This window comes from Molossus molossus, unplaced genomic scaffold (assembly GCF_014108415.1).
Source record: "Molossus molossus isolate mMolMol1 unplaced genomic scaffold, mMolMol1.p scaffold_m16_p_1, whole genome shotgun sequence".
In the NCBI taxonomy this organism is placed as follows: Eukaryota; Metazoa; Chordata; class Mammalia; order Chiroptera; family Molossidae; genus Molossus; species Molossus molossus.
This window is the reverse complement of record NW_023425344.1, coordinates 107046492-107073247: the sequence shown is the minus strand read 5'-3', so window position 1 is coordinate 107073247 and position 26756 is coordinate 107046492. Positions and strand designations below refer to the sequence as shown.

At 37.8% G+C, this 26756-nt stretch overlaps 1 protein-coding gene across 8 annotated transcripts in view; it reads left to right on the top strand.

Annotated features, from left to right (window-relative positions):
- The window catches only part of MLLT10 (MLLT10 histone lysine methyltransferase DOT1L cofactor), a 290083-nt gene that overhangs the window by 182576 nt on the left and 80751 nt on the right, over nucleotides 1-26756 (top strand). For all 8 annotated transcript variants that reach the window (XM_036281730.1, XM_036281756.1, XM_036281774.1 and 5 more), the window contains one exon: nucleotides 24006-24258. In XM_036281730.1, coding sequence (XP_036137623.1) covers nucleotides 24006-24258 — 253 coding nt within the window. The remainder of the gene's footprint in view (nucleotides 1-24005; nucleotides 24259-26756) is intronic.

The window sequence follows — 26756 nt, the reverse complement described above, 5'->3', positions numbered from 1 at the left end:
CCCACCAGCAGTGTACTAGAGTCCCCTTTTCTCCACACCCTCGCCAACACTTGTTGTTTGATGATTTGTTGATGGCGGCCATTCTGACAGGTGTGAGGTGATACCTCATTGTTGTTTTGATTTGCATCTCTATGCTGATTAGTGATGATGAGCATTTCTTCATATGTCTCTTGGCCATTTGTATGTCCTGTTTGGAGAGGTGTCTATTTAGTTCCTCTGCCCATTTTTTAATTGGATTCTTTGTCTTCCTTTTGTGGAGTTGTATGTTCGCTCTATATGTATTGGAAATTAACCCCTTATCTGATATATCATTGGCAATTATGCTCTCCCATACAGTGGGTAGCCTTTCTGTTTTGATGATTGTATCTTTCGCTGTGCAGAAGCTTTTGAGTTTGATGTAGTCCCATGTGTTCATTTTCTCCTTTATTTCTATTGCCTTAGGTGATGTGTCAGTAAAAATTCTGCTGCGTATGATGTCTGAGATTTTGTTGCCCACAGTCTCCTCTAGGATTTTTATGGATTCATGAGTTACATTTAAGTCTTTTATCCATTTTGAGTTTATTTTGGTGTAGGGTGTAAGTTGATGGTCTAGTTTCATTTTTCGGCAAGTAACTGTCCAATTTTCCCAGCACCATTTATTAAAGAGGCTGTCTATACTCCATTGTATGCTCTTGCCACCTTTGTCAAATATTAATTGAGCAAATTGCCTTGGGTCCATTTCTGGGTTCTCTATTCTGTTCCACTGGTCTATATACCTGTTCTTGTGCCAGTACCAGGCTGTTTTGATTATGGTGGCTTTGTAGTATAACCTGAAATCTGGTATTGTGATCCCTCCAACTTTGTTCTCCCTTTTCAAGATTGCTGTGGCTATTCGAGGCCTCTTTTGGTTCCATATGAACTTTTGAAGTAATTGTTCTAATTCTGTGAAGTATGCCGTTGGTATTTTGATGGGGATTGCGTTGAATCTATAGATTGCTTTGGGTAATATGGACATTTTAATGATGTTAATTCTCCCAATCCATGAACAGGGTATGTGCTTCCACTTTTTTACATCTTGCTCTATTTCTTTTTTCAAAGACCTGTCGTTTTCTGCGACTAGGTCCTTTATTTCTTTGGTTAAGTTTATTCCTAGGTATCTTAATTTTTTTGCCACAGTGGTAAATGGGATTGTTTGCTTAGTTTCTCTTTCTGTGAGTTCATCATTGGCGTATAAGAATGCCATCGATTTCTTGACGTTAATTTTGTATCCTGCTACTTTTCCAAATTCATTTATTAAGTCTAGTAAGCTTTAGTCATTATTTCTTCATGTAGGTTCTCAAATCCTTGCTTTTCCTCTTCTCCTTCTGGTACCCCTATGATGTGGATATTGGTACATATTATGTTCTTTGAAATATCCCTTAAACTGTCCTCATTTTTTTTTATTCTAACCCAAGGACATTTTTTTGTTTTTTGTTCAGATAGAGTGGGAGGGAGAGAGGGAGAGAGAGAGAGAGAGAGAGAGAGAGAGAGAGAGAGAGAGAGAGAAAGAGAGACATCGACTTGAAAGGGACACATAGAGTGGTTGCCACCTGCACAACCAAACCAGGGCCGGGGACAAACTGCAACTGAGGTACATGCCCTAAGCGGGAACCAAACCTGGGTCTCTCTGGACCACAGGCCAATGCTCTAACTGCTGAGCCAAACCGGCCAGGGCTGTCCTCATTTTTTATAGTTTATTTTTCTGTTTGCTTTTCTTATGATTTGTGTGTATGTACACATTCTCTTCCAAATTGGTAATTAGATCCTCTACTTCATCCTACCTACTGTTTATTCTTGCCACTGAATTCCTTATTTCAGATATAGTATTCTTCATTTTTAACTGATTCTTTTTTATGGGTTTCTTGTGTTTTGTGTGTGTGTGCTGTGAGCATCCTTATAATCACTACTTTGAACTCTATATCTGATAAATTGCTAGACTCCATTTAATTTAGCTCTACTGCCCTGCCAGTGTGGTTCAGTGGTTGAACGTCAACCCATGCACTAAGAGGTTGCTGGTTCGATTTCCAGTCATGGCACATTGTCCAGGTTGTGGGCCTGATCCCCATTGTGGGGTATGCACGATGCGGCCAATCGATGTTCTCTCTCATCAGTGTTTCTCTCTCTCTCTCTCTCCCTCTCACTTCTCTCTCTCTTTAATATCATTTAAGAAAAAATATATTTCTTAAACATTTAGTCCTACTTCTGGAGAATCCTGTTGTTCTTTCATTTGGGGCCTGTTTGTCTCCCCATTTTGGCTGCTTCTTTGTGGTTGTTTCTATGTATTAGATAGATCTGCTATGACTCCCAGTTTTGGTAGGGTGGCCTTATGTAATAGGTGTCCTGTTTGACCCACTGTCACAGTCTTCCCTGCTCACCTGAGGTGGGTGCTCTAGGAATATCCTTTGTGTGCATTATGTGTGCCTTCTTGTTATAACTGAGTCTTGATTGCACTTGGTCCATTCTTGTGTGTGATTGACCCTCAGAATGGCTGACTGTGAGGCACAACTACCAACATAGCATGCAGACTGCTTTTGAGTTGCTGATTGCACAAAATGGAATTTGCCTCAGCAGGGTTTGGTGCCTGCTGAGATTTCCTGTGGACCTGCTGCTTGTGAAGCTTATTGGATTCTGCTGTGCTGTTTTATGAAGATGACCACTGGGTGCATTGTTTCTGGGCCTTTCCAGAGGGACTCTGATGCAGGCGTACGTTAGACACTGCCTATGACTGGCCCTGGGCAACCTGTTTGGTGTTGTCAGAAATCCACAGCTTGTGGCTGTTTCTGGTGGGCCTGAGTGCATTCAAAAAGGACAAGCTGCTCACCAAGGCCAGCCATTGGGTCCAGGGGCCATTGAGCTAAAGTTTCAAAGCACCCAGAAATCGGCCTCCACCTACAGGCTCCTGTTAGAATTAATCACTGAAGGAGCCTCCAGCTTTCCTCCTCTGTAGGACCTAAGCTTTACTGGGTGGGGTGCAGCTGGGACTATTACTTTCGCCTAGGCTGATGCTGCATGGAGTAGAATGCTCTGCCCAAGAAAAATGGCTTCTGCAGTATGGGGTAAGGACTCAGCACAGGGATCCGATCCTGGTGGCTCACCTCTCAGCTTTCTTCCCAGAGAGCCATCAACCCTAGTGTCTCCTCACATGGCTCTAGTCCGCTCTGCCCTCCCTCTGCCAGAGTTCAGGTTGAGTGACTGCAAATGAAATTTTGTGCATTGGCCCTTTAAGAGGGTTTCTGCATCTTTTGCTGTCTCTTCCTGGTGGACAGAAACCCTGCTGCTTTTCACAGACTAATGTTATGTGGGCACCTTTCCCAGTTCTAGTGCTCTAGGCTGGTGAGCCCAGCTTTGGGTTTAGACCCCCCACTTCTCTGGGGGAACCTGCATCCCCACACCTCACCTCTGCAGCTGAGATATCCCTCCAGACCATCAGCTGCCACCTATGGGAGTCTGGCCAGCCCTCATGTGCCCTCTGCACTTCCTACCAGACACTGTGTGGCTTCTTCTGTAAGTTTTTGGTTATAAGGCTTCTCTATAGCTAGTCTTCAGTTGGTTATTCAAGATGAGTTTTATGTAATTTAATTTAAATTTTAGGTGGGTCCTAGGAGGAGGTGAGTGTACCTTCCACCTAAACCCTGCCATCTTGCATCTAATTTTTGTAACTTTGTACGTTGATCTGGTACCCTGTACCTTTTCTGAGCATTTTTTATTATTTCTAGTAGCTTATTTATTCTACAGGTTTTTCGTCATAGACAGCCATGCCAAGTATGAATAAGACAGTTTTACTTCATCCTTTTCAATTTGGGAGGCTTTTATCTCCTGTTATACCTGCTGGAACCCTCAATGCAGTGTTGATAGAAGTGGTGAGAATGAGCATCTTTTCTTTGTTCTTGACCTTTGTGGAAATATATTTAATCTTTTTTTTAATCCTCACCTAAGGATACTTTTCTGTTTATCTTTAAGTAGAGAGAAAAAGAGAGAGAGAGAAACATCTACGTGAGAGGGACACATCGATTGGCTGCCTCCCTCACGACCCCGACCAGGCCTGGGGACAAACCACAACCAAGGTATATGCCTTTGGCTAGAATTGAACCTGAGACTTATTGGTCCACGGGCCAGTGCTCTACCGCTGAACCAAACTGACCAGGTCTTTATTTAATCTTTTAACATTACATGTGATGGTGAGGAGGTTTCCTTCTATTAGTCATGAATATTAAATTTTGTCATAATTTACCTACATATTTTAAATAGATAAGTTGATATATAATTTTTTCTTTTGTAGTTTTTTTATTTATTTACTATTATTATTTTTTAATTTATTTATTTTTGTTACAGATGTTTCTCATTTTTCCCCCATTGACATCCTCCTCCCCTTTCCCCCCCACCACTTCCCCAGCTTTGTTGTCTGTGTTCATTGGTCATGCATACAAGCTTGTAAGTTCTATGGTTTATCTCCTCCCCCAACTTCTCCTCCTCCGAGGCTTGTCAGTCTGTACCCTACCTCTATGTCTCTGGGTTAATTTTGTTCAGCAGTTTGTTTAGTTCATTATATTCCACAAATAAGTGATATCATGTGATATTTGTCTTTCTCTGCTTGGCTTGTTTCTCTTAGCATAATACTCTCCAGGTCCCTCCATGTCATTTCAAATGATAAGACATCTTTCTTTCTTACAGCTGCATAGTATTCCATTGTGTACATGTACCACAGCTTTTTAATGCACTTATCTACTGATAGACACTTGGGTTGTTTCCAGATCTTAGCTATTGTAAATAGTACTGCTATGAACATAGGGGTACATTTATTCTTTCTGATTGGTGTTTCAGGTTTCTTAGGGTATATTCCTAGAAGTGGGATTACTGGGTCAAATGGCAGTTCAATTTTTAGCTTTTTGAGGTAACACCATAGTGTTTTCCACAGTGGCTGCACCAGTCTGCATTCCCACCTGCAGTGTACTAGAGTCCCCTTTTCTCCACACCCTTGCCAACACTTGTTTGATGATTTGTCGATGGTGGCCATTCTGACAGGTGTGAGGTGATACCTCATTGTTGTTTTGATTTGCATCTCTCTGATGATTAGTGATGTTGAGCATTTCTTCATATGTCTCTTGGCCATTTGTATGTCCTGTTTGGAGAGGTGTCTATTCAACTCCTCTGCCCATTTTTTAATTGGATTCTTTGTCTTACTTTTGTTGAGTTGTATGAGCACTCTATATATTTTGGAAATTAACCCCTTATCTGATGCATCATTGGCTATTATGGTCTCCCATATAGTGGGATCCCTTTTTGTTTTGATGGTTGTTTCTTTTGCTGTGCAGAAGCTTTTGAGTTTGATGTAGTCCCATGTGTTCATTTTTTCCTTTTTTTCTCTTGCCTTAGGTGTTGTTTTTTTTTAGTGTCTTAATACAAAGTTTATGGGTTGATTTTTTCCAATTCTTTGTTTTTTTTTATCCTCAACCTGAGGATATGGAGATATATACATATACATATACATATACATATACATATATATATATTTATATTTATCTTCAGATAGAGCAGGAGGGAGAAGGGAGGAAGAGAAAGAGAGAGAAACATCTATGTGAGAGGGACACATCGAGTGGCTGCCACCCACACGACCCCAACTGGGGTTGGGGACAAACTGCAACCAAGGTACATGCCCTTAGCGAGAACCGAATGCGGGACTCTGTGGTCCACAGGTCGACACTCTAACCGCTGAGCCAAATTGGCCAGGGATGATTTTTTCTAATAGTTAAGTCAAGCTTGCATTTTTAGGATAACTCCTACTTGGTCTTCATGTATTACTGTTTTTATGTATTGTTGAATTCAACTTTTTTATATTGTACAGGAAGTTCTGCATCTGTGAATGAGAAATATCGGCTTGTAGTTAGTTTTCTTCAAATGTCTTTGTTTGGTTTGGATGTCAAAGGTAATGCTGGCTTCATAGAATGAGTTGGAAATATTGAAACTTCTCTGGAAGTTTGTCTAGATTTTGGTATTACTAAATGTTTGATAGAATTCACTTCTAAAGTCATCTGGGCCTTGAGTTTTCTTTATGTGAAGGTTTTTGGCTATAATTCCATTTCTTTAATAGATACAGGGCTATTCAGGTTATCTATTTCTTAAGTCCATTTTTCTCTTTTTCCCTAATTATGCTGTCTAGAGGTTTATGAATTTTATCAATCTTCTTAAATTATGAGTCTTTCATTTTATTGATTTTTCTCTATTGTTTTTATGTGTTATATTTTAGTGATTTCTGTGATTTTATTTTATTTTTTCTACTGCTTACTTTGGGTTTCCTTTACTTTTCTGTTTCTAGTTTCTTAAGGTGTGGAAGATTACGAAATTTACTTGAGACCTTTATATTTTCTAATATAGGCAGTTTGAAAAACTAATGAAGTTTATTTTTTAGAGCAGTTTGAGATTCATAGCTAAATGAAGTGGACTGTACAGAGATGTCTTTTTTTTTTTTTTTTTTTTATCCTCACCCGAGGACATTTTCCCATTTTTTTGTTCAGGTAGAGTGGGAGGGAGAGAAAGGAACAGAGAGAGAGAGAGAAACATCGATGTGAAAGGAACACATCGAGTGGCTGCCACCCGCACGACCGACCAGGGCCGGGGACAAACTGCAACCGAGGTACGCGCCCTTAGCGGGAACCTGGGTCTCTCAGGACCGCAGGTTGACGCTCTAACTGCTGAGCCAAACCGGCCAGGGCCAGAGATGTCTTCTATAACCCATCTTCACACACAGACACGTTTTCCCAGTATTAATATCCCACACCAGAGTGGTACATTTGTTACAATCTATGAACCTACACTGATATATCATTATTGCCCATAATTTACTTTAGAATGCACTTTTGGTATTGTATATTCTGTTCTATGGGTTTTGACAAATATTTAATGACATGTATCCACCATTGAAGTAATCTGCAGAATAGTTTCATTACCCTAACATTTCTGTGTTCTGCCTATTCATTCCTTGTTTGTCCCAAACCCTGACAACCACTAATTTTTTACTGTCTCCATAGTTTTGGCTTTTCCAGAATGTCATACAGTTGAAATCATGCTGTATGTAGTTTTAGTTTCACAGCAAAATTGAAAGGAAGGTCCTGAGATTTCCCATGTACCCCCTATTTCAAAACACAGTTCCTCTCTTATCAACATCCCTCACCACAGTGGTAAATTTGTTACAGTCAGTTAAACTACTTTGATATGGCATTATTACCCAACGTCCATTACTCACATTATCATGTACTCTTGGTGTTTGTATCTTCCATGGGTTTGGACAAACATATAATGACTTGTATCTACCATTATAATTTAGAGTAGTTTCAGTTCCTTAAAGTCCTCTGTTTTCCAGCTATTTATCCTTGCCCCTTCTAGCCCCAGACAACCACCAATCCTTTTACTGTCCCCTTAGTTTTATCTTGTCCAGAATGTCACATAGTTGGAATCCTATAGTATGTAGCTTTTTTCACTTAGTAATATACATTTAAGATTCCTCCACGTTTTTTCAAGGCTTGATAGCTGATTTTTTTTTCCTCTGGGACTGAATGATATTTTATTTTCTGGATGTACCATAGTTCATTTTTCCATTCACCTATAGAAGTACATCTTTGTTTATTTCCATGTTTTGGTAATTATGAATAAAGCTGCCATAGTAAATGTCCATGTACAAGTTTTTGTGTGGACATAATTTTTCAACTCCTTTGGATAAAGACTAAGGAGTATGATTGCTGAATTACATGGTATGTTTGCTTTTGTAAGAAATTGCTAAACTGTCTTCCAAAATGGCTGAATCATTTTGCATTCCCACCAGCAGTAGATGCAAGTTCTATTTTCTCTACATCTTCACCAGGATTAGATGTTATCAGCGTTCTGGATATTAGCCATTCTCATAGGTGTGTAGTGGTATCTATATTGTTTAAACTTACATTTCTCTACTGACATAGAATGTGGAACATTTTTTTTTAATGCTTATTTGCCATCTGAGGTGTCTGTTAAGGTTTTTGGCCCAAACCCCTATTTAAAAATATTCTGCATCAAAGGATGAAGCATTAAAAATATGATAAATTTTTACTATATTTATTCCTGTCGATATAAGGAAGGTCCAAACCTGTAGAGAATTTTTATAAAAGTTTATTTGGGCCGTACTGACATTACCCAGGAGCAAGATCTCAAATGCTCTGAGCCCTTTTTAAAATCTGGTTCTTTTCTTACTATTGACTTTTAAGAGTTTTTTTAAATATATTTTCAGTATTTGTCTTTTACAGAAATTTTCTCTCATTCTGACCTTTTTTTTTCCCATGGAATTTTGTTTGTTTTGTAGGGTTTTGTTTTGTTTTTTTCTTTTGACGGTATCTTTCTCAGAGCAGACATTTTTAATTTTAATGAAGTCCAACTCATTCTTTTATGGATTATGCCTTTGGTGTTGTATCTAAAAAGTAATTGTCAAACCTAAGGTTCTCTTTTTTTCTCCTTTGTTCTCATTTAGGAGTTTTATAATTTTGTGTTTTACATTTAGGTCTGTGATTCATTTTGACTTAATTTTTGTGAAGGGTTTAAGTCTTATCTATTCTAGGTTCATATTTTTGCATGTGGACATCCAGTTCTAGCACCATTTGTTGAAAAGCAAAATTCTATTGTACTGCTTTTGCACCTTTGTCAAAGAGCAGTTGGCTATATTTCTGTGGGTCCATTTCTGGGTTCTCTATTCTGTTTCATAAATCTATTTTTCTGTTCTCTTGCCAGTACTACAGTCTTAATTACTATAGCTTTTAGTAAGTTTTAAATCAAGTCATGACAGTACTTCAACTTATTCTTGCCCTTCAATATTATGTTGGCTATTCTGGGACTTTTGTCTCTTCATGTATACTTTAGAATCAGTTTGTCAATATCCACAAAATAATTTGCTGGAATTTTGATTGACAATGTATTGAATCTGTAGATCAAGTTGGGAGGATCTGACATCTTGATGATACTGTCTTCCTATCTATGAAGTTGGAATATCTCTCATTTTTTAGTTCTTTGATTTTGTTCATAAAAGTTTAATTGTCTTCCTCAGATAGACCTTATTCATATATTGTTAGATTTAAACCTAAGTAATTTTGCAGGATGCTGTTGTAAATGGTATTGTATTTTTAATTTCAAATTTTTGCAACCTTGCTTATTTGTTCCTGGAGTTTTACTGTTAGTACTTTTTTGGATTTTCTGCATAGTTAATCATATCACCTGTGAAAAAAGTTTAATTTTTTTCCTAGCCAAACAGTATACATTTTCTCTTCGTCTTTTTTACATAAGGTAGGCTTACAATATGATGTTGAAAAGGACTGGTGAGCCCTGGCCGATTTGGCTTAGCAGTTAAAGCGATGGCCCGTGGACCAGAGAGGCCAGTTTCGGTTCTTGCTAAGGGGGCACGTACCTCGGTTGCAGTTTGGCCCTGGTTGGGGTCCTGTGGGGGGCAACCAGTTGATGTGTCTCTCACATCAATGTTTCTCTCTCTCTTCCTCCCTGTCTCCCTCCTGCTCTATCTGAAGATAAATGCAAAAAAATGTCCTTGGGTGAGGATAAAAAAAGAAAAGGAGTGGTGAGTGCCCTGGCCGGTTTGGCTCAGCAGTTAGATTGTTGGCCTGCAGACCAAAGGGTCGCGGGTTCGACCTTTCTGGTCAAGGGTACGTACCTGGGTTGCAGGTTCGATCCCTGGCCCTGGTCAGGGTCATATGGGAGGCAGCCAGTTAATATGCCTCTCTCATATTGATGTTCCTCCCTCATCTCCATTCTATCTAAAAAAGGGTAAAGAAATGGAAAAATATCCTCAGGGTGGGGATTAACCAAAAAAAAAAAAGAGAGAGAGATTGAGCCCTGGCTGGTTTAGAGCGCCAGCCTGCGGTCCAGAGAGAACGGGGTTCGGTTCCGCTAAGGGCGTGTACCTCGGTTGCAGTTTGTCCCCGGCCCTGGTTAGTCGTGCGGGTGGCAGCCACTCGATGTATTCCTTTCACATCAATGTTTCTCTCTCTCTCTTCCTCTCTCTCCCTCCTGCTCTATCTGAACAAAAAATGGGAAAATGTGCTGGGGTGAGGTTAAAAAAGAGAGAGAGAGAGAGAGAAGAAAAAAGAGTGGTAAGAGAGAGGAAACATCCTTGCCTTGTCTTGTTTTTTATATTAGTGGGAGGGCTTCTAGTTTTTCACCATTGTGTATGATGTTAGCTATGAGTTTTTTGTATATACAGTACCTGTGGATTCAACCAACTGTGGATCAAAAATATGTGGAAAAAAACAAAGTAACGTTGCTGATGGGTACAATGTAGTTAGACCTATGGTGGTTGCGTCTCTACTGAACATGGGAGTGGCTTTATTCTTTTTATTATTCTTTAAACAATACAAAATAATAACAGTTATTTACATAGCATTTACATTAGGTATTGTAAATAATCTAGAGATGATTTAAAATATTCGGGAGGATGTGCATAGATTATATCCAAACTGTGGAATTTTATATAAGAAATTTGAGTGTCCATGGATTTTGGTATCGTTGGGGGTCCTGGACCAATCTCTGGACACTGGATGACTGAGTTCTTTATCAAGTTGAGGAAGTTCCCCTTCTATTTCTGCTTTACCAAGAGCTTTTATTGTGAATGGGCGTTAGACTTTGTCAAATGCTTTTTCTGCATTGATATGATGTATGAGTTTTTCTTCTTTACCTTGTTGATGTGTGGTGGATTACATTAATTGATTGTCGAATGTTGACTCAACCTTTCATTCCTGGGATAAATCTCATTGGTTGTGGTGTATAATTCTTTTTATATTGTTGGATTAAGTTTGCTTATATCCTTATGTAGAGGATTTTTTTTTTTTAATCTTTATTGTTGAATGTAGAATTTATTACAGATGTTCCACATTTTTCCCCCATTGACCCCCTCCTACCCAATCCCGCCCCCCTCCCGCCTTTTCCCACACTATTTGTCTGTGTCCATTGGTTATGTATATAAGTTCTTTGGTTTATTTCTTCCCACCGCCCCAACCCCTTTCCCTTTGAGGTTTGTTGGTGTAGCAATGAATTTGCACTTCTTAATCCCTTCACCTTTTTCACCCATTCCACCAACCCCTCTCCCATCTGGCAACCAACAAAATGTTCTCTGTATCTATGAGAATGTTTCTGTTCTGCCTTTTCATTTTGTTGGTAGATTCCATTGTTAATAGATATGTATTCATCGCCATTTTGTATGTTCATATATTTTATCTTTTTCTTCAAAAAGACCCTTCATCATTTCATATGATAATGGTTTGGTGGTGATGAACTCCTTTAGCTTTTCCTTTTCCGGGAAACTCTTTATATGGCCATCGATTCTAAATGACAGCTTTGCAGGATAGAGTAATCTTGGTTGTAGGTTCTTGCTTTTCATCACTCTGAATATTTCTTGCCACTCCCTTCTGGCCTGCAAAGTTTCTTTTGAGAAATCAGCTGACAGCCTTATGGGAACTCCCTTGTAGGTAACTAGCTGCCTTTCTCTTGCTGCTTTTAAGATTCTCTCTTTGTCTTGAACCTTTTGCATTTTGATGATGATGTGTCTTAGTATGGGCCTCTTGGGGTTCATCTTGTTTGGGACTCTGTGCTTCCTGGACTTGTATGTCTGTTTCCTTCAAGTTAGGGAAGTTTTCTGCCATTATTGTTTCAAACAGGTTTTCAATTTCTTGTTCTCTCTCTTCTCCTTCTGGCACCCCCAAGATGCGAATGTTGGCACACTTGAAGTTGTCCCAAGAGGCTCCTTACACTATTCTCATTTTTTTGGATTCCTTTTTCTTTTTGCTGTTCTGATTGGGCGTTTTTGCTTCCTTATATTCCAAATCAATGGTTTGCTTTTTGGATTTATGTACTCTACTACTGAATCTTTGTAAATTATTCTTTATTTCAGTTAATGCCTCCTTCGTTTCTAACTGTGCATCGATCATTTCTGACTGGTCCTTTTTTATGCTCTTGAGGCCCTCACTGAGTTCATTGAGCATCCTTATAAGCAGTATTTTGAACTCAGCATCTATTAGGTTGCTTATCTCCATTTCGCTTTGTTCTTGGGGTTTTGTTCTGTTCTTTCATTTGGTACCTGTTTCTTTGTCTCTTCATTTTGGCTGCCTCCCTGTGTTTGTTTCTGTGTATTACTTAACGAGAGGTATGGGGCTAGCTGAGACCAGATGCTGCTTGTTTGAAAGAATTTAGGAAAAACCTGATGCAGGATCCAAGACAGGCCAATCCTATGGTTAAGCAAGTGGCAACAGCTTGGGTGGGCCTGAAAGTTGGGTGGGGTGGGGCGGGGCCTCAGGGAGTTACTAGGGCGGGGCTACCAGTGTTAGCCAGGTTGCTGGAGTCCCAGATATGGTGGCTATCTGCTGCCCCAGGGAAGGGCTCACTAAAGGATCAAAGGCCTCTGACAGCACGTTTGTCCCGGAGACAGCCCCCTCTCCAGCCCTCGCTCCAGTGCCAAACAGCTCAGTTCTTCCCTGTGTGTCTCTGGCGCCCCTCGAGCTGCCTCCCTTCCAAGCTTAGAGGGAGAGAGTCCAAAAAGTCTGTGCGCGGCCCTTTAAGGAGCTGCCTGAGGCTCCAGCGGCTTCAACTTCCCTGAGCCTCAGTTCCCGCTGGTTTTTCCAGCCAGAAGTTATGGGGACTTCTCTTCCTGGCACTGGAACCCTGAGCAGGGCACCTGGTGTGGGACAGGGACCCCTCAGTCCTCAGGAAGGACCTTCCCAGCCGAGGTAGCCTCCTGATTTTTATCTGCCACACGTGAGTGTGGGACCAGCCCGCCTCGCCGCAGCCTCGCCGCAGCCTCGCCGCAGCCTCGCCGCAGCCTCGCCGCAGCCTCGCCGCAGCCTCGCCGCAGCCTCGCCGCAGCCTCGCCGCAGCCTCGCCGCAGCCTCGCCGCAGCCTCGCCGCAGCCTCGCCGCAGCCTCGCCGCAGCCCCTCCAACTTCCTCCCCTCCTACCAGTCTCCATGCAGCTTCTTTAATTCCGTAGTTGTAGGACTTCCATTCAGCTTGATTTCAGGTGGTTTTGAATGTTAGTGGTTCTGTAGTTTAGTTGTAACTTGGATGTGGTTGTGGGAGGACGCGATACTGCGTTTACCTACGCCGCCATCTTGACCGGAAGTCCCGGGATTTTTGCATCTATTTCATGGTGGATATTGTTCTGTAGTGTTTTTCTTCTTGTGATATCTTTGTTTTGGTATTAGAGTAATGCTGACCCCATAGAATGAGTTAGAATGTTTTTCTTCTTATATCTTCTGAAAGAGATTATAGAGAATTGGTATAATTTCCTTTTTTTCTTTTTTGATAATCCTCATCTCTGGATATTTTTCCATTGATTTTTAGATAGAGTGGAAGGGGCTTGGGGGGGTGGGGCGGAGATATGAGAGAGACACATCAATTGACTGCCTCCTGCAACGACCCTGACTGGGTCCGGGGAATCGAACCTGTGACCCTTGGGTCCACAGTCTGATGCTCTGTTGAGCCAAACTGGCCAAGGTAGTACAGTCGCTTTTTAAATATTATGTACAATTCATCAGTGAACACATCTGAGCTTGGTGTTATTGTTTTGGGGGAAGGGTTATTATTGATTCAATTTTTTCAATAGATATAGACCTATTTAAATTGTCTGTTACTCCGTGTGTGAGTTTTGTTGCTCGTGTCTTTCAAGGAATTGATCCATTTCACATAGATTTTCAAATTTGTGGGTGTAGAGTTGTTCATAATATTCCTTGATTATCCTTTTAATGTCTTTGAGATCTGTAGCTATGTTCCCTCTTTCATTTCTGATATCAGTAGTTTGTTTCTTCTTTTTTATTATTAGTTTTCCTAGCTAAAGGTGTATTAATCTTATCTTTTCAAAGATCCAGTTTTTGGTTGTGTTGATTTTATCTACTGGTTTCCAGTTTTCATTTTTATTGATTTTTTTTTTTTTTTTTTTTCAGAGAGAGAGGAAGGGAGAGACAGAAACATCAATGTGAGAGGCATTGGTCGGCTGCCTCCTTCACACCCCTACTGGGGATTAAACCCGCCACCTGGGCATGTGCCCTGACTGAATCGAAATGGGACCTCTCAATCCACTGAGCCATACTGGCTGGGCTAATTTTTATTATTCCTTTTCTTCTGATTATTTAATTCATTTTTAGCTTCTAGTTTCCTCAAGAGGAAGTCTATATTATTAAGGTTTTCTTCTTTTTTAATACATGCATTCAGTGCTACAGATTTTCCTCTAAGCACCACTTCTGCATCCCTCAGATTTTGATGTCATATTTTTATTGTCATTTAGTTAATAATATTTTAAAGTTTCTTTTGAGCTTTCTTCTTTGACCCATGTGTAATGTAAATGTGTGTTATTTAATCTCTAGGCTTTAACAGATTTTTTTAGTGTCGTTCTGTTAATTGATTTCTAGTTTAACTCTATTGTGGTTTGTTACATATTTTTATTCTTTAAAAATTTTTGAGATGTGTTTTATGGCCCAAAATATGGTCTGTCTTTGTCAGTATTTCATGTAAGCCTGAGAACAATGTATATTCTGCTGTTAATGTATAGTCTGTAGATACCAGTTATATCTAATTGACTTGTGGTGCTGTTCATTTCAAGTATGTATGTACTTACCAATTTCTGCCTACTGGATCTGTCTTTTTTTTTTTCCCCCCCTCACCCAAGGACATTTTTTGCATTTATCTCAGAGAGGAAGGAAGAGAGAGAGAGAAACATCGACGTTAGAGAAACCTATCAGCCCTGGCTGGTTTGGCTCAACGGTTAGAGCATCAGCCTGCAGTCCAGAGAGACCTGGGTTCAGTTCCCACTAAGGGCATGTACCTTGGTTGCAGTTTGTCCCCAGCCCTGGTTGGTTGTGCAGGTGGCAGCCACCCCATGTGTCCCTTTCACGTCGATGTTTCTCTCTCTCTCTCTTTTCCTCTCTCTCCCTCCCCCTCTACCTGAACAAAAAATGGGAAAATGTCCTTGGGTGGGGATAAAAAAAAAAAAATAGAGACACATCAAGTGGTGCCACCCATACGACCCCAACTGGGGCCGGGGACAAATTGCAACCGAGGTATGTTCCCTTAGCGGGAACCGAACCTGGGACTCTTTGGTTCACGGGCCGACGTTCTAACTGCTGAGCCAAACCGGCCAGGGCTGGATCTGTCCATTTTTTGATAGAGGAGTATTAATAGCCAGCTATAAGAGCAGATTCATTTATTTTGCTTTGCAGTTCTATCAGTTCTTGTCTCATGTATTTTGATGCTCTGTTGTTAGGCACATACATTATGAGTTGTATCTTCTTGCAATATCAACAGCTTTTATATTTATATAATTATATAATACTACTCTTTATTCCTGGTAATCTTTCCTTTCTCTGGAATCTCTGTCTGAAATTAATATAACTGTTCTTATTTTATTTCCATTAATGCTAACATGATATATCTTTCTCTATCCACTGATTATTAATAATTATGTATCTTTATGTTTAAAGTGGGTTTCTCATAGATAAGAAACAATCTATAGTTGAGTTTTTTGTTGTTGTTGTTGTTGTTGTTCTTTTATCCTTACCCGAGGACATTTTTTTGTTTTGTTTGGATAGAGCAGGAGGAAGACAGAGGGGGGGGGAGAGAGAGAGAGAGAAACATCGACGTGAAAGGGACACATCGAGTGGTTGCCTCCCGCACGACCCAACCAGGGCCGGGGACAAACTGCAACAGAGGTGCATGCCCTTAGTGGGAACCGAACCGGGTTCTCTCTGGACCACAGGCCAATGCTCTAACCACTGAGCCAAACCGGCCAGGGCGAGTTTTTGTTTGTTTGTTTGCTTTATCAGTTTCTTTCTTTCATTTGGTGTATTTAGACCAGTTATGTATATAAGGTGATTGTTGTTACAGTTGGGTTAATATCTTCTAGTTTGAATTTAGTTCATTGATATGCCTAGTTGTAGTTTTTTTGGCATTTATCTTTCTTAGTATCCTCAGAGCTTCCTTAATCTGTGTGGTTTGTTTTCTGACATTAATTTGGGGGAAATTCCTAGTTATTATTACTTCAAATATTGCCTGGCTGCCCCCCAGCCCTCCCTTCCTTTCCCCCTTCCTACCCCCTCCCTTCTTTTTTTTCTTTTGGTATTCCCATTAAACCTTTGTTACACCTTTTATATTGATTCCATGGTTCTTGGATATAGTGTTGTGTTTTCAGTTTTCTTTCTCTTGCTTTTTATATTTAGAAGTTTTTATTTTTATATCCTCAAGCTCTGAGATACTTTCTAGAGAAAGAATTATACTCTGGACCCTGGCCAGTTAGGTCAGTTGGTTAGAGCATTGTCCTATTATGCCAAGGCTGTGGGTTTGAGCCCAGGGTCAGGGCATAGGCTAAAATCAGCCAATGAATGCATAAATAATTTGAACAGCAAAACAATGTTTCTCTTTCTCTCTCCCTTCCTCTCTCAAATCAGTAAATAAGACATTTAAGAAAATGAATTAACCCCAGCAGCAATGCCCAGTCTACTAATTAGCACATCAAAAGAATTTTTTTATTCCTGTTAGTGTTTTTGATCTCAAGCATTCCTTTTTTATTCTTTCTTAGAATTTCTTTCTTTCTGTTTACATTACCCATCTGTTCTTGCATGCTGGCTGCTTTTTACATTAACATCCTTAGCTTGTTAATCATAGTTTTTAAAATTCCTGCTCTGATAACACTAGCAATCCTGCCATAGAACCTGCCTCTGATTCTGATGTTTGTTCATTCTTTTCAAACTGTATTATCCTTTAGTGTGCCTCATCATTTTTTGTTGAAAGAACAATATGCTGTCCTGGATCAAAGAAACTGTGGTAAATAGGCCTTTAGTAATGTAGTGGTAAGGCATGGAGAGAGGGGAAGCATTCTGTAGTCTTGTGATTAGTTTTCAGTCTTTTGATTAGCCTGTACCCCTGGACTGTGAATTTCACAAGTGATTCTCACTATTCCCCCACCCTTAGGTGGGATAGGATGCTCTTGTGTGTGTGTGTGTCATGGGGTGGGTGTGGGGGGGTGGTGGTGGAGAGGTATATCTCTTCCCCAGGGACTTTAGGCTGTGATATATGCAGGTTATGCTCTCATATTTACTGGGAAGATCTTTTAGAGCTCCTGGAGGTAAAACTCAAAAAAGTTTGAGGTCTCCCTATGACTCAGTCTCTTGGAGTTTTTCTCTCTCAGACTTATCCACACTGAGCCTTCAGCAATTTGTTGATTATACTTGAGGTTTTCCTACTCTGATATTAGTTCTCTACTCTGATACTGGTTCCCATGGAGATTTCTGCTGGGGTATATTGTGGTTCTCTGTATCTATCTGCCTGCCTCTCCAATCTTTGGCCAGTGGTTTGCCCTCTGATCTTCAGGAGATCTTAGAAGAGCTGTTTCTTCAGCCTTTTACCTGTCAGGATTGAATGAAGACTTCTAAGTTCCTTACATGCTGAACCAGAATCCAGAAGTGCTAATATAGGCATTTAATGCTGTGAATTTTGTTCCAAGCACCACTTACAAAATTTGATATGATAAATTTTTATTTTTATTTTTTTGAACAATACCTTGTGATTTCCTTTTGATTTTGTCTTTGACCAGTAGGTTACTTAGAAGTGTATTATTAACTTTTCAAATATTTGGTGATTTTTCACATATTTTCTTGTAGTGTCTAATTTAATATCTTTGTATTATATAATTCCTTTTAAAACTTCTGAGATTTAAAAAAATGACACAAATGGATTATCTTGTTTAATGTCCACTGTGCTTTTTAAAAGAATGTATGTTCGTTTTCCTCTTGTGTGAAGTTTTTCTATATTTGTCATTTAGGTCAAGTTGATTACTATTTTTTAAGTTCTCTATGTCCTTAATGATTTTGTTGTGTCTATTTGTTCAGTCAGTTACTGAGAAGAGGTTATGCAATTATGGGTTTTGCTATTTCACCATTTTCTGTGTTCTCTCAGTTTTTTATTTTATTTTATTATCCTCACCCGAGGACATTTTTCCATTTTTTGTTCAGATAGAGTGGGAGGGAGAGAGAGGAAGAGAGAGAGAGAGAGAGAAACATCGATGTGAAAGGGACACATCAAGTGGCTGCCTCCTGCACGACCCAACCAGGGCCGGGGACAAACTGCAACCGAGGTACACGCCCTTAGCGGGAACCGACTGGACCACAGGCTGACTCCAACCGCTGAACCAAACCGGCCAGGGCTGTATTCTCTCAGTTTTTACTTCATTTATTTCGAAAGTCTCTTATTAGGTGCAGTAACATACAGGATTTTTATATCCTTGTGCTGAATAGACCCTCTTTATCTGGGTAATATTTCTTGTCTGAAATTTATGGTGTCTGATTAATATTTTAAATTGTTTTGTTTAGATTTATATTTATTTCCCATGTTTTTACTTTTTATATCTTTGTCTTTTATATAAAATGGGTTTCTTGTAGGCAGCATATAGTCTTGAATTTCTTTTTTTAATGTTACAATTAGTGCCATACAATGGGGTATTTAGATAATTTACACATAATGTGATTATTGATATAATTGTATTTAAATTTATCATTTGCTAATTCTTTAAATTTTTTTAATTTGAATTTACTGGGTTTACATTGGTTAATAAAATTCTATAGGTTTAAGGTGTACAATTCTATAATATATTACCTGTATAATGTATTGTGTGTTCACCACCCCAAGTCATGTGCTAATTCTTTTTATTTGGCCATTTCTCATCTACTTTTTTCTTTTATTATTGATTATTTTTATAGTTTTATTTAGTCTGATTAGTAATCATTTCTTGTATTATTTTATTGGGTTGCTTTAGGCTTTATAGTATGCATCTTCCCCCCCTACCCCCCCTCACTTCAGGACATTTTTGCATTTATCTTCAGATAGAATGGGAGGGAGAGAGGAAGGAAGAGAGAGAGGGAGAAACATTGATGTGAGAGAGACACATTGAGTGGCTGCCACCCACATGACCCCAACCGGAGCCGGGGACAAACTGCAACTGAGGTACGTGCCCTTAGCGGAAACCGAACCAGGGACTCTCTAGTCCACAGGCGGACGCTCTAACTGCTGAGCCAAACTGGCCAGGGCTATAGCATTTATCTTTAATAACTACTTCTCCCTTCACGTGACATTTTACCATTTTCAAGTATTGTATAAGAACCGTGTAACTATATACTAATATTCCCCTACCCTTTCGGCTTTTGTGCTATTTTTGTCATATTTTAATTTTTTGCTATTTTATAAGTCTCAAAATTAGTATTTTTGTGTTAAATCATCAATTAACTTATAAAGATATTTAAAAAATTTTAAAGTCTTTATATTTACTCTTGTAAATACTGTTTCCAGTTCTCTTGATTACTTTGTGTAGATCTACATTTCCTTTGTTGCTTTTCTTCTGCCTAGAAGACAGTCTTGAGCATTTATTCTAGTGTTGATCTGCTGTGATTAGTTCTTTCCGCTTTTTTTTTAAATCTGAGAAGCAATTATTTTGCTTTTGTTTTTGCAAGTTATATGAGCTCACCATAGAATTCTAGGTTGATGTTTTTTGTTTTCTTTTTAGTACTTTAAAGATTTTTCTCTTCTGTTTTCTAGCATACATTGTTTGCATGAGAAATCTATTTTCATCCTTATCTTTGTTTCTTAGCACATAAGGCATCTTTTAAAAAATTTTAATCCTCTGACTGCATCTCTTTATTGTTGGTTTTTAGTGATAACCAGTTTGATTATGATGTGAGTTCATGGAGTTTTCTTTACGTTTCTTGGGGTTAGTGCATCTGTTTGTATTCCAGTTAACAAGTGAATGAGGCTTACTGGACCCTCCACCTTCTGAAAGTCTTTTTCTGCTTCTTGTTTGATAGTATATATGCTGTGTTCTTAGAATTGGGTTAGTGAAAAATTTGTGGCTTTTATGAGACACTTGAATAGCAGTTTTAAAAAGCCAGCATTATTATGTTTCATCATGGTTGTTTCTCTTCCCTGTTTCCTTCTCCCAAATGTTGATACAGAGCCTCATAGAGTATTGTAAGGACTTAAAAAACAAACAAACAAAAAAACTCAACTGCTATTTCTTCGGTTACCTATTATAAAGTCATTGTTGAATTTTTAGTCTAATAGAAAGTTTTTGTTTAACGTAGGAAATACTTTTTTGTTTCTAATTGTATATTGTAAGTGTATCTTATTTGAAGACTAATAACTGTAGTTAGTAACAAAACAAAAAGCATACATATCCTAAATGTCTATTTTAAACAATTCATTAAGTTACCTGTATGTCACAATGTACATGAAAATATTTATGCACTTCTCTAGAGACTCTCAGTATGGCCACATATCCAGTTTTATTTCTAGTGGAAAAGAAAAGAAAAAAGTCCATATTTTATTCAGTTGAATAACAGTTGAAATAGTTTGCCTTTTTATGGGTCAATTTACATGAAAAATGTGTAATTTTAAGCACTATAGTTTATCTCAGAGCAGTGAGGTGCCCATATTAGGAGTTATTTAGTTGTGAAACTGAGGAAACAACAGATTTGTGATGTTGGGCATATTGATTGTGTCCCTTTTAGCCTTTCCCACTACTATCTTTTTTTCCTTCTTTCTAAACCTTCTTGATTTTGAGTCGACTGTAGTTATAATGGAATTCCACAGTGCCATATTATTTAAACAACATATTATGGTACAAATACTCTTAAGTTAACTTACATACATGTAGGTAAGGTCTGTCTTTCTTTGAATAAAACCTATATAGCCTTTTTTTTCCCTTTTAATTAAGTATAACTTTTTAACTGTTAGACTCTTTCAGCTAAGGTTCTTTAAAAAATGTTCTTATTGATTTTTTTTTTTTTTTTTTTAGAGAGAGAGGAAAGGGGAGAGAGAGATAGAAACATCTGTGTGAGAGAGAGACATCGATCTGCTACCTCCTCCATGTCCCCTACTGGGGATAGAGCCCAAAACCTGGGCATGTGCCCTGACCAGGAATTGATTGGGGGGCCTCTCAGTCCATGGGAAAATACTCAATCCTCTGAGCCAAACCAGGATAGCCTTGGCAGGGTGTCTCGGTTGGAGCATCATCCCATACACCAAAAGATTGCAGGTTTGATTCCCAGTCTGGGCACATAACCTAGGTTTCCTGTTCTATCCCCGGCCAGTCGGGCGCTTATGAGAGGTAACCCATCAATGCTTCTGTCTCTCTCTCTCCCCCTTCTTTCCTTTCTCTCTCTCTTAAAAATTCAATGAAAACATATACTTAGGTGAGGATTTAAAAAAACAAATCTGGCCCTGGCCAGTTTGGCTTGGTGGTTGGAGCGTTGGCCTGTGGTCCACAGAGACCCGGGTTTGGTTCCCGCTAAGGGCATGTACCTCGGTTGTGGTTTGTCCCCGGCCCTGGTTGGGTTGTGCAGGTGGCGGCCACTCGATGTGTCCCTTTCACATAGATGTTTCTCTCTCTCTCTCTCTCTCCCCCTCCCCCTCCCACTCTATCTGAACAAAAAATGGGGAAATGTCCTCGGGTGAGGAGATAAAAAAACAAATCTGTGATATCTTTTGAAACTTGAAAGTTTTTTTTAAATAAAATGTTATGTTATAAGGCATATAATAAGTACTACCTAACACTGTGTTGTACATGTGAAACTAATATTGTGTATCAACTGTAATTGAAAAAAATTTTTTTAAGTGTTTTATTTAATAGGACTTTTGTCACTGAAATTTGTTTAATTTTTATTCATTGCTTTCTTTGTAATACCTTTTCTTCCAAATGTCATGTTTTCCTTAGACTTATGGGTATATTTATACTCCAGGGGCAAACAAGGATGTTCTGTTAAATGAATGGGAGAATTTACCAACCTTGATTTAGATTGCTATGTGGAAGCAACTAATGTATTCTACTTTTGGTACCCCACCCAGTTTTCTCTCCTTTCCTTATTTGATGCATGGAGAACGTATTGAACATGCATGAAGAAATACTGTGTTTTCTTTAGATGACTTTTAAACTTCTCTAGGGTCATAACAGTGATACCTCGGTTCTCGAACATAATTCGTTCCAGGAGGACAGTCGAGAACCGAAGCAATGAAACCCAATAGGAAAGCGTGACTCCACAAAGCGTGACTCTCTCTCTGCACTCACACTGATGACGCAAGCAAGGCGCGCTGGGCCGAATGAACGCCATTCGGCTCAACTCGGCTCATCTCGGAAGTTCGAGTTCCAAATATTTGTTCGGATTCCGAGACAAGTTTCTCGAATCTCCTGGTCGAATACCGATTTGGTCGAAAACCGAGGCGTTCGAGAACCGAGGTATCACTGTATATGAGTGGGATGGAAAACCTCAGGATCAATTCTAGTTATTGGTGAAAATTATTTGAGAAGTGAAGTGGGTGGTGGTCATGTTTTATGAAATAATCTGTGAAGTTAACCATTGTTAAATGAAAGTGTGTTTTCTCTTGAAGTTTACATCAAACCCTTTGTTAGAATACTAATTATAGCCCTGGCTGGTTTGGCTCAGCGGTTGGAGCATCGGCCTGCGGTACAGAGAGACCCGGGTTCGGTTCCCGCTAAGGGCGCGTACCTCGGTTGCGGTTTGTCCCCGGCTCTGGTTGGTCATGCGGGTGGCAGCCACTCGATGTGTCCCTTCACGTGATGTTTCTCTCTCTCTCTCTTCCTCTCTCTCCCTTCCACTCTATCTGAATGAAAAAATGGAAAAATGTCCTCAGGTGAGGATAAAAAAAAAAAAAAGAATACTAATTATAGTTTGTTTTTATGAGATAATGTCTTGTTTGTGAAAATCTGTAACTAGCAATGAGACGATGGAGGGTGATGGAAGCACCAGGAAACGATAGCAGAAAAGTAGTAGTGAAGAATATTTAATTTTCAAAACATTTGAAGTATTCTCTCATTTTTCTTTCTGCACATTGATTTTGCTAAAAATGCCAACTCTTTTGAAACCAGATTTTATTGTCACTTTCTGATTTTTCAAATTTACGTGGTGGTAATATGTGAGAAATTTCAGTTTTGTGTATTTTTAGTTTTTCATTTATACTGCATCAGAGATTTCAGATATATGTATTAGATGAATATTTAATATATTATCCAACAGACATTTAGGGCTGTTTATATTCTAGGTACTTATTGAACTTAACAGTAGCAACAAAAATTCCAGACCCTATGGACCATACACACTTTCAGTTTGAAGCATGTTAGTTAATATACATCGGTGTAACACATTTTCTCATTTTCACAGTCATTTAATTTGCTGTTATTTGCACATAATTTGTATTAGAATGATTGTTAAAAACTGGAAACTGATTGTTTAAACAAATCTTTATTTTATTCTTTTCCCTAACATATCTAGATTAAGGGGGTGATTGAGAATTAATTTTAGGGTAAAATAATACCTTTAAATTTTAAAAATCTTAACTCTACAATATAACTGTTTTCTCACCTTAGTACTTGGAAGAAATAATTTCTCTTTAATCTTTTTTTTTGAAAAGCAGCCTTCACCTGAATTTTAAAATTCTTTCTCTAACCTGTGCTAGCAATTCTTATAATCTCATGGATATATTCCTCTAATCAGTTTGTAGTATTTCACTTCTAGTTGTTGCCTTCCTGTGCTGAACAATAAAGCTGATTTTAATTTTAGGTGTAGGAAGTAGTATGTTCTTGTTGAAAATGCTGTTGCTTGAGAAACAAATACCTGCAGTATTATTTACGGTATCACAGCATAAATATGCCTGATTTTTATTTTTACTAATTGCTTCAGTTTGACGCTCAAACAGCCATAGTATAAGTTATCTACATTTTTAAAACTAGTATTTGTAACAGACTCTAAAGTAGTTGTTTTTACATAATTTGCTTAGGTGGACTGACATTTTTTATAATGGAAACTTGCATATGTTTATCTTTCAAGTCCAATAATTATTTGTTATTAATGTTCCATCATTTTGTATCTGTAGCAAAATTGTAATCAGTTTTTTTCCTTTTACTTCCTTTCTCAATGAAAATGTTAAGACTTACACGAGCACTAGCAGCAACTCTATATCTGGATCATTGAAGCGCTTGGAAGATACTGCAGCACGATTTACAAATGCAAATTTCCAGGAAGTTTCTGCCCATACAACTAGTGGAAAAGATGTTTCAGAGGCTAGAGGGTCAGAGGGCAAAGGGAAGAAATCTTCAACTCACAGCTCAGGTCAAAGGGGAAGAAAGCCTGGTGGAAGAAATCCAGGAACGACTGTGTCAGCAGCTAGTCCTTTCCAGCAAGGTATTAATTATAATGTTTTAGTTAAAATACTTATTCTTATGATCAATAGTAGTTAAGTTTTATAAAATATATATATATTTATAACTAATGGATCATTGGAAATTATTTTATGATTAGTTGCTATAGTAAGATTACTTCCAAGACTAGTGTTCTTTGTTAAAATGTTTTTGAGGACTTTTGCTGTTTTTGTGTTATGACATGTCCTTCCAAAGTTGAACTGTAATTTTAATGTTTAAATAGATATGGAATAAAGTTTAAGTCTGGGGAGAAAAAATCAACAAAAGCTGGAGTTTTCCTTTTTGCTCTATAGAACAGTTCTTTTTTATAAATTGTTTTTATTTACCTTTCATAATTATACACTAAAATAGTTAAAAGTATATATTTTTAGTAAGTAACAGTGCTGAGTAATTTTTGGGGGATCTAAATCGTTCTCAGGAAATAGTAGTTGTTGATTATTAATGCATTTAGTATAAAGCTTGATGTTTAAAGTAGAATTTTGCTCATCCTACATATCTTTTGGTAAGGTTGCTATATTTATAGCATGCCCAGTTGAAAAATAATGTGTTGTTTAATGAAATTTAAAATTAATCGCGTTTTACATGGCAACCCTCTTTTATGGAGAACAGAGTAACTCAGCTAAACTTTAGAATACATTAGCCCTATGTTCTAGGTTTTAACTTTGTGTAATTTTTTAAATGAACATAATTTTTTTTGAGAACTGTGTTAAAAGTACTTATAAATATATTAGTAAGTATACAGTAAATGCCCTCTCCCCCTTTTTTGCCCGTTAGGAGTAATTGAGGGGGAAAAATGGTCCTTTACTCCATTTAAACTTTTGCTAATAATAAAAATTGTATCTGAAATGTACTAGGATATAATTTGAATATGTAGAGAGATTGCTTAGTCTGCTGACCTTATTAAACACTATATTCATAGTTATTTTGGGTTTCAAGATCTTCAAGTAATATATAAATGTGGTGTGTGTACACATATATGTATATATATAGCCTTACAATACAAAAGTAGACAAATAGAAAAATAAAATGCTAAAATTGTTGTTTTATTTTAATAAGTTTTTCTTTTTATGCCATTGTGGAAGAGAAATAGTAAAACCTTAATTTTTAATGTAACTTCATTCACATTTTTAATGTGATATTAGCAGAATTCAGTCATCTCTTTTCTACAATTAAGACCTTATTTTCCACTGTTAAAATTGTATTTTTGAATCTTTAATGTCTTTGAAGTACTAATTCATTTAGAAAAGGAATCTCTCATTTTCTTAAGTTTCACAGTATTGAGTCTTTTCCTGCCTCTGTTAAGACATGGTAGTGAATATGGTTTTTTGTTTTTATTTTTCATATCTGAGGTAATAGTCTATAAAAGTTTTAAAAGTTGAAATATAAAGGTAGGGTATTTAAAATAATTGGTTTTATTTTCTTCATTGCAGGTAATATGGGCATTTTAGAAAACACGCATTTAAAATACTGGGTTATACTAAGTATTTTAAAGTATTTGCTACACTGTAGTGAGCTTTTAACACCAGCTGTAAAAACAAAAATGTGTAGAAAAAAAGATGACAGATCAGAATGGATAATAAAGAACTTCTTTATAGTTGCTAATTAAGTGGCAAACTGCAGTTATCCTTAAATGATTGATGTAATGTAAATAGCTTCTTAATATGTATGGTTTTATATATAGACATAACCTGAAAATGCTTGACGTGGGAACACATATTTTTATAAATGCATAAAACAGATACCGTGTTGAAAGTTAAATTTTAAACTATTAATGTTCTTTATAAATAAGCCATTTCAGAAGATCTTAAAATAAAAAAATAAAAACCTTGATACTTTAGTTAAAAAGAAATTCTTCTGTGTGAGAAAAATATATCTTTGTAAATATTTAGGTGGATTTATGTATGATTACTTATGAATGTTCTCTACAATAAAATCTAATACTTAGCTTGAAATTTTCTTTCCACTCCAATAAAACACTTTATTTTGAGCTTTTGTTTCTAAATCCATTAGTGAAAATATGATATAGTTTAGTTTTATGAAACATATGTGGTCACAACTAAGTCTGCTTATTTTATTTGGCAAGCATGAAGAGAGGGTTTGGTGAAATGGGATGATGAACCAAACTGTTGTTTCATCTCAATCATATTATTTTTCTACCAGGTTAATAAGAATCTGAGGTTCTTATAGCTCATAATGAAGTGTGGGGCTACTTAAGTTCTTTACCTAAGAGTATGGAAAGTTGTGAAAGAGATTCATGAGATGAGCCTCTCCTATGACTTTACTTTCAGAAAAACAATAGCAGAATGTTAGTGGCTGGTTTCTTTTCTTTATTCTGCTCCATGGGAAGTGGACTGAGAATGTAAGGTATATAGATTAGATTCTGTGTGATTATTATTATTGATTAAATCTGTGTTTTGGTGGGGTAGCTTTAAATGAATTACAACATTCACCAACATTATCTAGAAGTAAAAACTCAGAACT